General features: G+C 47.3%; 1 protein-coding gene across 15 annotated transcripts in view; it reads right to left on the reverse strand.

The window, feature by feature from the left end:
- TENM4 (teneurin transmembrane protein 4) overlaps nucleotides 1–16,432 on the reverse strand; it is a 2,941,751-nt gene that overhangs the window by 64,620 nt on the left and 2,860,699 nt on the right. For all 15 annotated transcript variants that reach the window (XM_086678435.1, XM_086678426.1, XM_086678434.1 and 12 more), the window contains 3 exons: nucleotides 9,026–9,145; nucleotides 4,081–4,342; nucleotides 1,202–1,469 (listed from right to left, as the gene is read on the reverse strand). In XM_086678435.1, the coding sequence (XP_086534561.1) occupies nucleotides 1,202–1,469; nucleotides 4,081–4,342; nucleotides 9,026–9,145 (650 nt within the window). The remainder of the gene's footprint in view (nucleotides 1–1,201; nucleotides 1,470–4,080; nucleotides 4,343–9,025; nucleotides 9,146–16,432) is intronic.

A 16,432-nucleotide genomic window follows, 5' to 3' on the forward strand; every position in this document is an offset into this window, starting at 1 on the left:
CCTGTCTCATCCATCCTTGGGAGGTCCCCTCACCTCTCCCGGCCTCGGCTTTCTCTTGCAGAATCCGAGGACAATTTCTGATTCACAGGGTGGTTGTGAGGATTAAGTGGGATATTAACGTGCAGGGAAGCACACTGTTCAGAGCAGGTGTTCAACAGACATTCTCTTATTGACTGCCTGCCTTCCCTCCCTCCCTTCCTCTCTTTCTTCTTTACAACATTATTTCTCCTCTGCTTCCTCATTCTGCCATCGCTCAATCTAATAAGGGAATGAAATTGGAGTAGGTTTCAAGATGAGAAGGAATTTCCTGGGCTGATACTCTACGTGTTTGGGGGATTAGCCCCGCAGGGGTTAGGTCTGCTTACAGTCCAGCTCTGAACCCTTCCTGGGACTCTGCTATGTACGGAGGCTGGAATGAACACAGCCAGCCCCTGAAGCCCAACGTCTGAGTGGGGCTGGGACTCCAGGTGAGGCCACAGTCACCTTCTGCTTCATCTTAAAAACAGACAGAAACAATGAGGAGGGGGGCCCCTGGGTGGCTCTGTCAGTTAAGTGTCTGACTCTTGATTTCGGCTCAGGTCACGATCTCACGGTTCATGAGTTCAAGCCCTGCGTTGAGCTCTGTGCTGACAGCATGGAACCTGATTAGGATTCTCTCTCTTCCTTTCTCTCTCTCAAAAACAAATAAAAACTTTAACAACAACAACAACAACAACAACATCAACAACGACAGAACCTCTTTGATTGCAAATAAGGTAAAAAGGCCAACAAGCCTTCCCGATGAAGACAGAATCTTAGCTCCTGCACCTCAATAACTCTGAAGAAACCCAGGAGCCCCAGACTCCCACATTTCTCATGGGTGAGTTCAGGCCAGATGGTTGTGAGGGGGCCATAGCTGCATCTTCGTGGCACAAAGCCTCTTTTAGCTGTCATATACCACCAGAGCACTTTTCAAGGGCCCTTCTGCTTTTGTAACCCCGTTTAAAAAAAATGATCAGCTTTTCCACATTCAGGTCTTTGAGTACATTCTCTTAGGTCACGGATGGCCACCAAAAAGTCTTGAAGGCCGACTAAGCCGTAGGAATTTCTGGGAAGAGGAAGGGAGGAGGAAGAAACACGGCAAGTGGAAAAAGAGCCCCCCGTCCCCAAGCGTCACTGTGTCTCTGAGGATGGCCTTGAGTCCTGGGGCTGAGAGGCTTACCGAAGGCTTCCGAGAGCCCGAACACCTTCTGGTTGTAGACATCTGTCTTGTCCCAGATGAAGTAATAGGACAAGTCCGGGGCCGCAGCAAACCACTTCCTGAAGAGGCGGCCCTCCACTGCCACCATGAGGTGCACCTTCATGAGGTTGAAGGGGATGGTAGGGTGGGTGAGGCTGATCCTCAGGACAGATTTGTAGCCAGGGGTACGGCTGCTAAGGTAGTTCAACCTCATCTTGCAGCCAGAGATAGCGATTTCCTCCTGCAGAGCCTAGAAGACAGATTACACAGCAAGTGACGGTCATGGACTCGTGGGAGGAGGGGGGCTGACAAGCCCCATGTGCTCTGGGTGTTCAAGAGGTAGAGGAGGAAGCAGAGATGGGGGACGAGGGAGAGGAGGAGCAGGAACTAGAAAAGAGAGACGAAAGAAGAGGGGGAGGCAGAGTGTGAAGAGAAGCAGGAGGAAGAGGGGAAGAGGGGCAAAGGGGAAACGGGAGGGAAGAGGAGGGATCCAAGAGTCAGGAGGCCTGGCTCCGGACCAGCTCCATGTGGTACACCCCGGCCCCATTCCACGCGGATGACGATGCTCACCCTGCTGCATTAGTGAGAAGAACACATGAGATAATGCGTGTAAAATATTTATCATCATGTTGCCTCTCATTCACTAGCTATGCCCTCTGAGAAACGCGTGCAAGCTGCCGAACGTCAGCCTCCTCTCCAGAGTAGTTGTGAGGATTGAGTGAGGTCACACATATAAAGTGCCCAGCCTATGACAGGTACTCAGTAAACAGGATGCTGCTGCTGCCATTGGTGCTGGTGCTGGGAGCTGAGGGTAATATGAAGACAGACTTTCCTTCAGACTAATACGGACAGCCGCCTCAGCAAGGGCAGTTTCTCCCTCAAAACTTTCCTAAAATAAGACCCTCAAATACCTTTCCTCTTCAGGAAAATAAACAGAGACCATAAGAGGCTGGCCAAACAATTATGCAGGGTTGAGAGCACGGTCTGCCAAGGGCCTGTGGCCAATGCCTCCCTCCAGCTCACCCACAGAAAGGGGTCAGACTGGAGGCATGGAGTTTCCATGCCCCATGCTGTGCTAGATGAACAGAATGGTGGGGAAGGTGGCACTTTATCTCCTGTATGTAACGGGCTCATTTCCAAGATGGAAACTTTAAATCAATGTCAGGGTTCTCAGGCACATGGCGAAAGCAGAGAACTTCTATCAGCTTGATGCTCTGGGTTCTGTTTTAAGAAGGGGACATTAAATCAATTGAGGCTAACATATCCATTAAAAGGACAATGATTATTCTACTCTGGTGTTCATGGAGAAACTGGGCCTTCACAAAGAAAGCTTTTTCCCTTCTGTCCATTTCATATCACATATGGGGGTGAGCTCTCCCTACCCCGTTCTGAGCACACAAAATTTTAGGGACTGGGGCTAAAGCAAAGCAACCTTCCTAAAAATCAGCTTGCAGCTTCTAGACAAAGAAGGCTCTATACCCTGGTGAACCACAGGCAGGGTTCGAGTGCCATCCTGACACTCTCATAAATATTTATCTTCAACACACCTTTTACAGTGTACATCTCCCAGTGCTTGAGAAGGCTGGCCAATGATAGGGCCAGAAAAACCCAGGAGCTTGTTTTCATGTGTTTCATGAATCTGATAATAAGCAAGGTTTGTGACCCAGCTGGGCTCACAGACACCCAGCCCAGGGAGCGCTGCGAACAGGGTGGGACCTTTAACCTCATTTGTTCCAAAGTCTCTGCTCCTGGGAAAATGTCTAGATGGAGCTGAACCAGGGTTGAGTAACAAATTACTTCTCTCCAGCAAGCTCTGTCTCCGCTGACAACCATTTCAAAAGAAAGGTCAGCCTGGTAGTTGAGATAGGAGACCGGCGCCGAATCTCTAAAAGGAGCGAGGTTTTCAACCTGAGGGTGCAATGAGAATTTCAAAATGGCTGTATGTCCTTGTGGGCTGGCGCCAGAAGCCCATCAGCAGGACACACACACACACACACACACACACACACACATGCACACGCACACACAGATATGACTGCTCAGCCAGGCATGAAACATACACACGAAAGTGTATACGCTCCCTGCTCCACAGACCCCTGCAACCTATTAACATGCACATGACCAGAGCTCTTGGTGGGCAAGCGAGCGAGCCTGGGACCTCTCCCTGCCATCTCTCTTCCCTTGGCCTTTGTTCCTGCCATCTGAGATTGGGCTGGGATGGCAGAAGACATCTGACTCTCCACAGCTTTGTTAGGCCAAGAATCTATCCTGGTTTCAATCCGATTAGACTGTATCTTTCCAAATTACTTCCTTTTAATGATAATTAAGTAAAGCACTTGTATGTAGAGATTTGAGCCAAAGCATGCCTCTGGCATGAAGGCAGTGTGTATAAAATAATCTTAAATAAGAATAATACTGGAGAAAATTTATTGAGCGCTTACTGAGTGCTACACCTTGTGCTAAAGCGCCTCATGTATATTTTCTCACTGAACCTTTATTATGATGCCTGTCTGTCCCACTCCTGTTGGTAGAACCTATCATGATAAATATTTTCCACAGAAATGATGATAGAGGGGGACATTGGAGGCTGGGGGGAAAGGAAAGTGGGAGTGAACTGGATGGCAGAGTGGAAAAGGAGTGGGAGTTTATTATATGCCTGAGTGTGCCAGGAAGCTTCCAGTGCTCCTGTGTTTTGAGTATGGAAGAGGGGTGACCATCATACGCCACGGCTGCTGTGGGGTCTGGCAGCTGGATTCTGCATGGTGGGCTGATGAGATCTCCCTTTCCCCTGTCTCTGAGATCCTCCTCCACCCCACAGGTGAATAAAAGCACAGAGAAATATGGCTAAGAAAGCTGGGTACCTGAATTTCTGGAACGATGGGGCCTTTCTCTGCACAGGAGCTGGCAAAGGACGTCAGCGGGGATGGAGACACGACAGGGTTGGGGCGGGCGAAGTTGCTCAGGTCACAGCTGGGAATCTCATTCTCCTCATGTCGCATGATGATGGTTTCCATGACAAAGAAGCGATCCCAAGGCAGCCAGAGGGTGTGCTCCTGTGTGATGAAAGGTGCCCGCTCAAACCGGAGGATGATAGAGATGCCGCCATTTGTGACCAAGTCAAAGCTGTTTGAGAGGGGGAGGGGTGGAAAAAAGGGGGGAGCAGGAAAAGCAGGAAACAGGAGATGAGGAGGAAGAGGATAATGGGTGGGGGTGGGGGAAAGAGAGACATAAAGGAGAAAAAAATTACACCAAAAGGTCTGAGCACTTGTTGAGGAGACCCTAAAACCTAAAGACTTCACTATAACCACAAACCGTAACAGAGATTCCATAAAGCATTGGTTTTGGGGGAAATGGTTCATTACAGAGATTTTACCAAAACCGACATTAATAATCACTGCTATGGAGAGCCATTTGCCAGGACACAGGACAGCTGATGAGCTTCTGCTATGGTGGTTCTGGTACCTAGGGACCCTTAGAGCTGAAGCTCAGTGAAAAGTCAGCAGAATAAAGTGGAACAAGTCCTGCCCTGGTATTAGGAGCCCTAAGCCTAGTCCTGCCTCTGCCATGAACTACTGTGCGATCTCGAGCACATCACTCAGCCTCTCTGACCCTCAATTTTCTCAATATATAAAATGAAAAGGTTCAAATGGATTTTTTATTCAAGTATAATTAATATACAGTGTTATATTCACTTCAGGTATACCATATAATGCTTCCACAATTCTATACGTTTCTCAGAGCTCACCGAGATAAATGTACTCTTGACCCACTTTATTTCACCCATCCCCTCTCCCACCTCCTTTCCGGGCAACTACCAGTTTGTTCTCTGTATTTAAGAGTCTGTTTTCTTTTTCTTTTCTTTTTTTTTTTTAAATTTGTTTGCCTCCTTCTTTGTTCATTTGTTTTGTTTCTTAAATTTCAAAGGGATTATTCTTAAGTCACTAAGATCCTATGATCCTACGGCAATTTTAGCTCTGATTATGATAGATTACTCAATGCAGGCCTTTGGAATTACAAAAAGGCACAACTGACAGTACGCGTGAGGTGGAAAAGGGAAGCTGAAGACTGAGGCCCAGACTCCCTGCTGCCGTGAGGTCTCTGTGGTGTCCAGGAGAGCCGGTGGCCAGCCGGCCTCTGTTCACAGCCCTCTCCCAGTCTGATGCTTTTCTTCTACGGAATCACCAGCAAGGGACCATTTGGTTCCCTGTGATGAGGAGTTTGCTATATCCACAGAAGGACTGTCCCATCTTCCCTTAGTTCTGTTAGGACTTGTTATTTTCGGAATTGAGCCTGGGTCCCTCTTCTTATAGCTACTTAGCCACTGGGCCTTGTTCTACCTGTTGGGGTGACTCCTTCTGCCCTTGACAGTCCTTCAGGACTTAGAAACAGTGGCCCGGTCCACCTGCCACCTCTCGGCTGTGATGTCTCTGGACAGAGTCTTTTAGCCACTACTTGAGGATGCATTCTCAAGGCCTGTCCTCATCTTGTTCTTGTGGTTGGAGAGCTCCTGCAAACTCCTTACTTGGTCAGAATTCTAGCTCCCTCCCTCTCAGGGCACCATGTGCCCTCCTCCTCTTGGCCCACCACACACTGCCCAGGAGTCACATGTTTATTGCTTGGCCCAGGTGCATTGATTCCTCATTCTTTCCAGAACCTAGCCCAGCGCTTGTCGCCTATAGTTTACAGAAGGACTGTATGAATGACGCTGTCAGTTTCTTCTGAACTGAACACCCTAGGCTCCTTCCTACTTGGGCTGTTGTTACAGACCAACCCAGCATTCACCCGTGCAGTTGGTTATAGAGACTCTAACACAGGACCTCACCTTTATGCGGGTTTGGGCTCTCTGCTCTGGCTTGCTCTTCCCTCTCCCAGGGATTTTACGATGAACTGCCCTGACCTAGTGCCAAATCCTGTTCCTGACAGACGATGCCCCCAGATTCAGGATTCTAGGCTCTGGAGCCTGACTCTCTTGTCCTTTGCTGAAACTTTCACCCACTCTGCCTGCTCCTCACTCAACCCTTTCTAGGCCCACACTTGGGTAGCAGAAGTAGGACAGTGCCATCTTCAATAAACAGTGATGGAGTTTGTTCTGAACCAAGAGTTTAGGTTTTGGCTCTCTAAGAGAATATCCATGGTTTGGGGAAATACCCAGAGAACGACTTTCCTGTCATAGACCTGAAGAGCATCTGTACTTTGACAGAACATTTGTAACCATCAAACAGAACTTTGGCCCAGCTCACGAGCTCCTTTCACGAGAGCATGAGCGTGGGGAGGAAGTAAAGACAAACTCGAAAAGACATATTCTCAAGGTGGTGAGTGGGCTAGGGGCAGCTGGCCCTGCCAAGAGCTGGGTGTGACTGGATCTTGCCAAGAGCTGGGCCTGTTCATCTGGAGGGAAACCTTGTTGTGGATATGGATGTGAGTCTGACCACAAAAGGAAGGCCTGGATCTCAGGCGAAGCCCAAACAGCTCAGGGCCTGTCTAAGCACTGCTATTCACTCCATAGGTGACTTCTGTCACCTGTCTGAGCCTCAGTCTCCTCATGTAAAATGGTGATCATAACCACTTGGCAGTTATTAATTAGACAGATGGGATAAGGAATGGGAAAAGCCCAGAGCCCCACTCCCAGGGCATCATGCTCCGTATTCTCCCGTTTTTTCAATTCAGCGAGCCCGGACTGCTTCTTTTGTCTGCTATTCTTTACAAATTTTTCTTCATGGCTTCTATTTTCCATCTTTTTATCGATCTCTTTGGCTCTAGTTAAGTCTTGATGTCTGGTATTTCAGTGTGGTGGGTATGTGAAAGGGACCGGGGAGCTGGGCGAGAGTGGGCAGCCCAGTGCCTGCCTGGGAAGTGAGGGATACAGAGCTGAGTTAGACTTGGTCCACAGACTTGTATACGCTGTGACATTCAGGCTATGTCTCGGGCCTTATGGACTCTCCCGGGGTGTGAGAGATAAGAAGGAGGGCGAAAGAAAGGGAAGCTGAAAGGAAATGGGCAAGATTCATACATAACAAACAGGGATCTGCAGGCACCTGGAGAGTAAGTAATGGCCCTCCTATCCATTATGCAGTGTCTAGTTGGGAGGGAAACTCAAGCCCCATAAAGCATTGGTTAAGAATTGCTTTGAAACTCAAGCTCTCTGCAACTCTGGTTCCTACGATGTGATTTAGTAAACTGATGCAGGAAGTGTGGCTGACAATTGCCTCCCAGGCTCCCCATGCTGTCAAGGGGCCACGGAAATCACAGGGGCAGTACACACAGGGGGAATCAAAGCCTGGAGGCGAAGGAGTGGGCTCTTCTCAAGGGCCACCAAACCTACATGACTCCGGAGTGTTTTACGGACCCACTCTGACCAAGTACAGCAAGGCAAAGGACTGACGATTTGCCATTTCATGTGAGTGACGGACACCTTTCGTGACAAAAAAAAGAGCAGTCCCCACGGCTCCTTCTTGATGACTGTTTCACAGCAGGTAATGATGTAGCCACAATACCTGTTGCCTAGAATGCTCACATCTGCCACTTCCATCTAGCAGGCAGCCCCAAGCTGGAAGGCAGTGAAGACAGAGCATGAGAAAGATATATTCCCCCATGCTGTACTGAACGTCTGCACTGACGTGCTTCCTGGGCTGGAAGGTGTGTAGGGCAGGGGACAGTGGTCTGGGCCGGCCAGATTACTCCTGGCACTGGCCGCCAGCCCCTTCTAGCTGGGCCCCTTCCCACTCACAGGGAGAGGAGGGGGGAGAGGGCTCCCCATGCCAAGCTTGCCACTCTGTCTAAGAGGCACACATGTCTACAAACAGATGAGCCTCTACTTCATTATCACCTCGGCCGGGACATGTTCACGTCTGATATTGGATTAAAGAGGTGCTAAAATCAATCAGGCTGGAGCATAATTTCCAACACAGAGTGAAAATCAACCTTATGGGCCCACACTTAGCCAGATGGACTGCCACCACCTGATTTTATTAAAAATCGAGGACCTGTCACCACCGACAGCCTAAATTGTTCCACTTTCTTCCTTCTCTTTCCATTTTCTCCAAGATATTCCTAATGGCCTGTACCACAATCATCACCTCCTCATCATTTAATAATTTGTACTTTTAATAAACTGCTAATATTTACTGCATCCTTACCGTGTGCCAGGTCCTGGCAATATGGCAATGAACCAGAGGAGGGAAGGGAAACTAAGATTTATTAAACACCTACTGTGTGCAAGGCGCTTCCTCATCCATCATGGAATGTCACCCTTACAACCAAATTGTGAGATGCTAGTATTAGGACCATTCATAGGTGAAGAAGTTGAGGCCCAGAGAGGTGAGGAGAACTGTCTAATTGTTCTAGCAAATGGAGAGTTAGAGTGAGTGAAGAAACTTTATTTCTTTCTACCTACTGTTCTCGCGGGGATCCGAGGGGCAGAGTTCTGTCATCACCCAGTGGCTTCCACAGACCTAGGCAGTTGTAGATGGAAAGCACACAGCAGGAATACGAACATTTCTGGAGTTGTCTGGTCTGAGGAAAGTGGTCCATGTGCCAGTGCTTTATATTATAAGCCATTGAGCAGGATAACATGTATAAGGTACCCTATGCTTGCTCTGAGAACCAAACGAGAAGAGACTGCTTAATTTCTAGCCAAAGGGACTAAGGCCAGAGTCAGGTGCAAGGTCTCACAGCTAGTGAGTGGCAGAGCTAGGCCTCTGAATTCAGGTCCCGTTCTGTTTGCACATTGCCATTCCAGCAGCAGCTACGTGGCAAGACCACGAGAACAGGACCTTCACTAACCCTGCTCTACAAAAGGTCTCCTACCTGCCATCTTGCCTGCTGACTGTGTATCCAAAGAGAGGATTATTGACGAAGCTGATATTCACACCAACCAGTGGGGTCCCATCTGATGTCATCACTTGACCACGAATGACACACGCATGCCTGTGGGTAGAGAAGAGAGAATGACGTCATCTACTGTTCACGTTTAGAACCCTGGATGGCAGGGAAGCCTTGGAGGTCAGAAGACAGAAGGCAGGCCGCTCAGCCATATCTGGGCACCCAGGGGCTCGCTGTATTTACTCAAGAGGAGTAATATTCTTCTTTTTTTCATATTGACTCAATTTAAGGCATCAAAGTGTCCTCTAAAGGGTTATAACTGGGAGATGTTTGTAGATACCTTACTAGAACGTCATTTTCTAAGGATTCTATGTTATGCAGTAAGGGGATAAACTGATACAAGAGGGCTACACCAGCAGCAGAGTTAGCAGCCGGGTTACAGAGTTACGCTTGAGAATCCAGAATCATGAGACTTGGGTTCAATTCTTGACTCTGCCACTTTCTAGCTCTCTAAAGTTGCAAAAGTATGTGACCGCTCTTTGAAACTCTGTTTCTTCAGAGCAAGCTCCATGAATGACAGTGGCTATTATTGTCACTAATGGACATAGCGGAAGCGGACATACTCTCGAGAAAGTGAACAGGATAGAGAGTACATCCTCTCGTCTGGCTTTAGAAACAGCAGAAGGGCAGATGCTAAGCATCCCCCTGGAGTGGTTTCTGGAACCTGTCGCCATCTCCCAATAATATCCCCGCTCCCACTCACCCTCTATATCCCAGACAACAAACCATCTGTTTCCCCCCAACTTGTCAGGCACGTGTTGCCTAAGCCTCTGTGTCCGTGCAGTGCTCTCCCAGCTGCCTCAGTGTCACTCCAGCACCCCTCCCCCAACACTCTCATCCTTTATGACTCGGCTTCAAATGACACCTCTTCCCTGAAGTCTGTCTTGATGACCCTAATTAGACTAGTCACTTCCTTCCAAAACCTGACACAAACACCCAGATACGCTGCCACACTGCACACAGTCCTCCTCTCCACTAGATCGTGAGCTCCTTGAGGGCAGGGTCAAGGACTACTCCTTTTCTTCTGTCTGTAGTGCCTGGAAATGCCTAATAAGTACTAGGTCGTTGTTTAAAACAATGGTGGATTGAGTAAATAAGTGGGGCAATTAGAGATCATCTAGAATGATGGTTTTTCAAATATATCAGAAATACATCAGAAATGGAACCTTTTCACCAGATGATATTTTATAAGGACCGCAACATGGAAAGCAGAAACCACATCTCTCTAGATGAAATAAGAGGTTTGGAGTGATTCTGAAGGCAACTCTGGATTCTTATGTCTCTGGAGAAGCCAGAGAAAAGCCTGTTGGAAAATCAGTGAGTTGGTGGAAGAAGAGGAAACGGTTCCACAGAGGTTATGTTATTTGCCCCAAGTCACGCAGCGGGTAGTGGCAGAGCCAAGCCTCACATGCAGGGCTCACAGCTCCGGGCCCAACTTAGACCATTCTGTTTACCACTGGCAACGGGAGAAAAAGGAGGTGCTCAGTGGTGTCAACATCCTAAAGCATCAGGGCACTGGGGAGACAGCCCTGGTTGACAAGCCAGATCTGAGGCGAATATCCAGGTGTGAGTATCCAGACAACTTTTTCCATCTGCCTCTGTTCAGATGGCTTTTTTTTCTGGCTTGGAGAAGGGCTACTGATGAGACCTATGGGCATTCATAAAAAAGGGATCTCAAACAGCCTCTGCCTCATTGGGTACTTACATCTCTACCTTCCTAGAGTGATAAACTTTTCTCTGTTTGATGAGAAAAGCAATTAACACCAGGCTTGTAAGCAGCTGGTCTCACTAGTGTCAGCTTGTCCTTTCAGAAGGCAAGAACAACTACCCACAATGCATCAAGCTCCCCTCCCCCACCCCGCCCACCCCACCCCACCCCACCCCACCCCACCCCACCCCACCTCACCTCACCTCACCTCACTACACCCAATCTGGTTAATGCTAATTCAGTCAGCGGTTTCCTTCCGAGGCCCTTGGTCTAAATGCAATTACACGACAAACAAGTTAAGCGGTGAGGCTCAGCAAAGACTCTCAGTCCTGCTCTGAAGGTCTCCCAATACATTTATGTGAAATTATCTCTCCACTAATGGGAAAGATTTATTCCATCAATTGTATTCAGCTGGTACTGAGAGATGCCTTCTTTAATGGAGGAAAATTGAATTTCTTATTGCTGGAACTTTGTCCTTCCAAAGAATTACTAACAGATCTCATCCTGGTGCTGGCGACTGTCCAGCCTTGTCCTGACATATGTGCCTTCAGATTCTGCTTGGATGGCAACCAGCCCTCCGGGGATGGTTTCCTTTTGGGGGCTGCCCTGGCTGCTGCCCCTCATACACATGCGGGCCAGCCTCCTCTGACTGATCTGTCTTTGGAGGTTTCCTGATCATTGGGAAATGTTAAATCAGCACCGTTTGGCTATCATGTAGCCTTCACTTCGGCCAGCCAGAGCAGATGTAATTTTAGCCCAGGGTCCCGTGGGTTGCTTGGGTTCTGGAGAAGATTAAGTTGACTCCCTGTACCCCTGGACACCACAGAGGCCTCTTGCCAAAACAGGCATTTGGCTCAGGAATTAGGTCCTGGAGAAAAACACTTCCATCCTCCTCCTGTTTAACCATGATTTTCAGTTGTCAAGAAAACCCAATTTAACACGAAGCCCTCTCTGGGACAAAGGAGATGGGGGAAGTCGGCTCTGTGGAGGCCTCTGAAATGTGTCTCATGCTGTGTTTTTTTTTTTTTTTTTTTGTCCAGGGAGGTGTGAAAAGATGTGCGTCCTGGGCTTCCAAATGCTTTCTCCCTTCATCCCATTTATTGAATGGATACCACCCGTGGTATACTGGTAAACATTTAATACTTGGCTTTCAAAAGAAAAATAGCTTTCATTGGTAGCGTTTGCCTATTTCCGTGGTGTAAATACTTCCACCCTGGCCGATTTCATGCTATTAACGAGATGTCACTGAACCCAGACTTGGGAAGAGATGCACAGTAGGACCCTATTACCAAGTCCTTCCTCCACAAGACACAAGAGTCCTAATAAACTTAGGAGAACGAGAATAGTGGAATATAGTAAAATAATTAGGAAGTGATGAGTGTTGATTATCTTTGTTTTTAATAAAATTTATTTAATTTTAATTTCACACACTTTATTTTTTCATAAGAGTAGTGTTCAAAAACTAGCCTGCAAAATTCCTGAACATTTAACAATCAGTTCTCGTAAGCGGGCATGAGCCCTCGGCTTCTGTATGCCACGGGAACAGACCCCACACTAAGGGTCAATGTGGCTGACAACTAGTTAATGCTCGGACCGTGAAATTCTACAACGGAAGACCACACCTTGGCAAGAAGTCAGTAACATGGGGTGCAAAGTGTTATCACAAACTTGGCTTTCCGGCTGCTTCATATGGCCCTCCTCTCACCAGTCCTATATTTGACAGGTTTTGCTTTCCTTTGGTCACTATCTGGGCATAACCGAGTTTTGGGGTATTATTTTCTCCTTGTCCTCAGGGTCCCATCTAAGCTGTCATCACCTCAGTGAGGTTGATACCAAGTCTTCCTGGCACAACTAATCACCTCTTCCTCTAGGCTCCCCTAGATACTTCCAAGGATCTCTCCATGACCGTGACAGTCACAGAATTCTATCATTCACATTTACATAGCTGTCTTACATGCTTGCATGCGAGTCAGAGGAGGGCTCTGACCACATCCCCTGGGGCTAGGGCAAGCACGGACATTGCTCCCTGAGTGTCTATTAGGGGAGAAATGATCAAGTACTTGAAGCTCAGAAAGGAATGACTTGCTCAAGGTCATAGAGCAAAAAACTGGCTGAGTGGACACTCAAAGCTAGGACTTCTGACTTCCAGATCTTTACTCTTACTACTATTTTAGGTACCTGCAGCCACTAAAATTCACTCTAATTAAAAAACCGGGGCACCTACTTAATAAGCTAGGCACTGTGTACTGTGTTAGATGAGGGGATTTTAAATGCGGGAATTGCTATCCCTGGTTGCTTGCTGGAGCTCACCAGAGCCAACCTGAAATGCTCGAGTGTAGCTGTCTCTGACATAAGTGAATCAACACATGGGTTTGGCATATGTCAGGCAGCTGGGGCACAAAACAGGCAATTAGGTTGAGTGAACTCTGCCAGGAAGGAGCGCTCGTGCCAGGCCAAGGGGGTGGGGGTGCGCATCAAATGAGCTGGCATTAGTCCAATCACGCTCAGGGCCTGACTGAGGTGCCCTTGCTGACACCAGTGAGGAGGAAGATCTGCCTGACTGCTTCCTGAGTACAGCGGCCAGGTTGGGAGTCAAGAGGGGAAACTGTTGGAGAGACAGAAACACCTCGAAACAAAATCAAGCAAATAAGAAGCTAACCTCAACTGTCAGTCAAGGAGGCGGGGTAGGGGATGGGCTGGGAAGCACCCTGGGCAGGGAGTCGGTTCCTACTTCTGACTCTGGTAACTAACTATAGGAGTTTGGAGAATCATCTGACCTCTCTGGACCTCCATTCTCAGCGGCCCATGTAGCTGAAGTTTTTCCCATCCTGATGTCAAATAGAATCCAATGCATGTTTAAGAATGAGAAACGTAACAGAGACCATGGAGGAAGGGAAGGGGAAAAAGTAGTTTCAAGCAGAGAGGGAGGCAGGCCATAAGAGACTCTTAAATACAGAGAACAAACTGAGGGTTGATGGGGGGGAGGGTGTGGAGGAGAGGGGAAAATGGGTGATAGGCATTGAGGAGGGCACTTGGGATGGGCACTGGGTGTTGTATGTAAGCGAAAATCACGGGAATCTACTACCCCTGAAGTCAAGAGCACACTGTCTACCCTCTATGCTAGCTAAGTTGACAAGAAATCATCTTTAAAAAATATGTATAATGGTTTTAATATAGTGCTACCCATTCTAGCTCAAGTAGCCCTATCATCCCTAGCTTTAGAATCTTCATGGAGTTCATACAATCCTGATACTTACCTCTGAACTGTTCGCTCTCTATGGAAACTTCTACCTATCCTGTTCACCTGAAACCCACCTGCATCCATCGAGTGGTACCCCGCACTCCCACCCCTCTGGCCTACTTCCGTAAAACCACTGGGGCAATCTTCCTCCCAGGCAGACCCATGAGCTCCTTGAAGACAGGGGCCACATCTCCTTCACCGCTATATTCTTAGCATTGGGCATAACTGATGTTCATGTCTAAGTGGGCAAAAGAGAGCCTCCACTAAAACTGGTATTTGCCCTGGAATCTGAATGCATAGCACAGAGTAAGCTCTTGATAAATTATTCATTGAACGAATAAAGAACTGATGTGTTTCTGTCACTGAAGGGGGTGGGGGTGACGCCTGAGAACTCAGAGCTACTTGACCTTGATGGGGATATGGCCAAGGAACCGAGGGCTGGAGGGGCTGGGCCTTTTTAGTTGATCAGCCCAAACTGCATCCCAAGGCTGCGTTCCTTCCCCTGGAGGATCCACGCCATCTCAGCTTGCAGTCTTTCTACCTTGAGTCTATAGCCTCCTATCTGTACCTCTTTTTCGAAAACTTAAAAAAAAAAAGGAACACAAAAAACGAATGCTGGAAATTAAGTCAGATTTGTTATTCAATGCCTACTATGCATGCAGATAAAGGAAGATGAAGGGAGAAAAGCTGCAGCTTTAACTTTTTAGTTATTAAATGAGAACAGCTAAGGAAACTGGTATTCAGGAGAAAGGAATCATCACTTGGGATCTAGGTGGCAAAAGGTAACTTTAGCTCCTCTCTGATTTAAAGTTGATACTCCGTGCCACTCGTTTATGAAAATCACTCCTCTGTATTACATACTTTAGACAGATTTATATGCCTGACCTGTAAGAACCCTTAAACTGTTGTCTGCTAGCTCTTGCTGATTGACTGGCGATCTTCCCAGCATCTCCTAGACTTTATTCAACATCTTGTAAGAACCTTACTTGGGCCCAAATGAGAAACCCACTTCATGGGCCTGTCAAACCACCCCAGCAAGGGGGTTTCTGTCCAAGCCTGACCTTATCCACACTGTAGCCTCCGAGACCCTCCTTCCAGCCTGGACACACTAGCTGTTGTGCTGGCCTCTCTTTCTGCCTTTCCATCTCAGGGCTCTGCCTCAGTTTCCTTCACTAGTTTTTCTAGCCTGACATCTTCCACCTGTAAACAAATTCTTGGGAACCCACTGGTCATAATGTGTTAGAAGAGACCTTCCTCCTAAACTTTTAAACTTCTCACTGGGAAGGTGAGAAAAGAAAGTCTAAGGACTCATCATTTATTATCCATGAGAACTCTGGGAAAGTCACTTCACCTCTCAAACTACTTACCGTCTGGCATACATACACACCCAAGTAATCGAGAATCTCAATTTGTTTTAGCTGCCTCAAAAAATCAGAGTTCACATCACCAGAGAAGGGCTCTTAAGGCTCTTTTTGAGTCTACACCTTTTTTGTAAACATTTTTGAGCAGGCTTTTTGGATGTCTTTATATTTATTAATAAATTATACACATGTGCAGCCGTCATTAGCTAATACTAATCATATGCAGTTAGTGCAAGGTTTAATGGATAAAAATGCACACAGGCACATTTCCTTTCATTGTGCTTCACGGATGCTGCATTTTTACAAACTGAAGGTTTGTGGCAACCTTGTAACAAGCAAGTTTATTGGCGTCATTTTTCCAACAGCATGTGTTTACTTCATGTCTCTGTGTCACATTTTGGTAATTCTTGCAACATGTCGAACTTTTCCATTATTATCTTATTTGTTATAGTGATCTGTGATCAGTGAACTTTGATATCACTACTATAATTGTTTCGGGGCACCATGAACCATGCCCATGTAAGATGGTGAGCTTAATGGATAAATGTTGGGTATGTTCTGACTGCTCCTGTCTTTCTCCTGAGCTGCTCTCCTGTCTTTCTCCCTTTACTCAGGCTTCTCTATTCACTGAGACACGACAATATTGGAATTAGGCCAGTTAATAACCATAAAATGGCTCCTAAGTGTTCCAGCATTTTAAACCAAAAACTAGAAATGATTAAGCTTAGTAAGGAAGGCACGTTACAAAAGCTGAGGTAGGCTGAGAGCTAGGACTCATGCAATAGTTAGCTAAGTTGTGAATGCAAAGGAAAAGTTCGTGAAGGAAATTAAAAGTGCTCCTCCAGTGAACACACGATGATAAGAAAACAAAACAGCCTTATTGCTGGTATGGAGAAAGTGTGAGTAGTCTGGATAGAAGATCAAACCAGCTACAACAGTCTCTTGAGCCAAAGCCAAATCCTCCAGAGCAAGGCTCTAACTCTCTTCAATTCTCTGAAGGCTGAGAGAGGGTGAGGAAGCTG

Source organism: Puma concolor, chromosome D1 (assembly GCF_028749965.1).
Source record: "Puma concolor isolate L17-30 chromosome D1, mPumCon1.1.hap2, whole genome shotgun sequence".
Classification (NCBI taxonomy): Eukaryota; Metazoa; Chordata; class Mammalia; order Carnivora; family Felidae; genus Puma; species Puma concolor.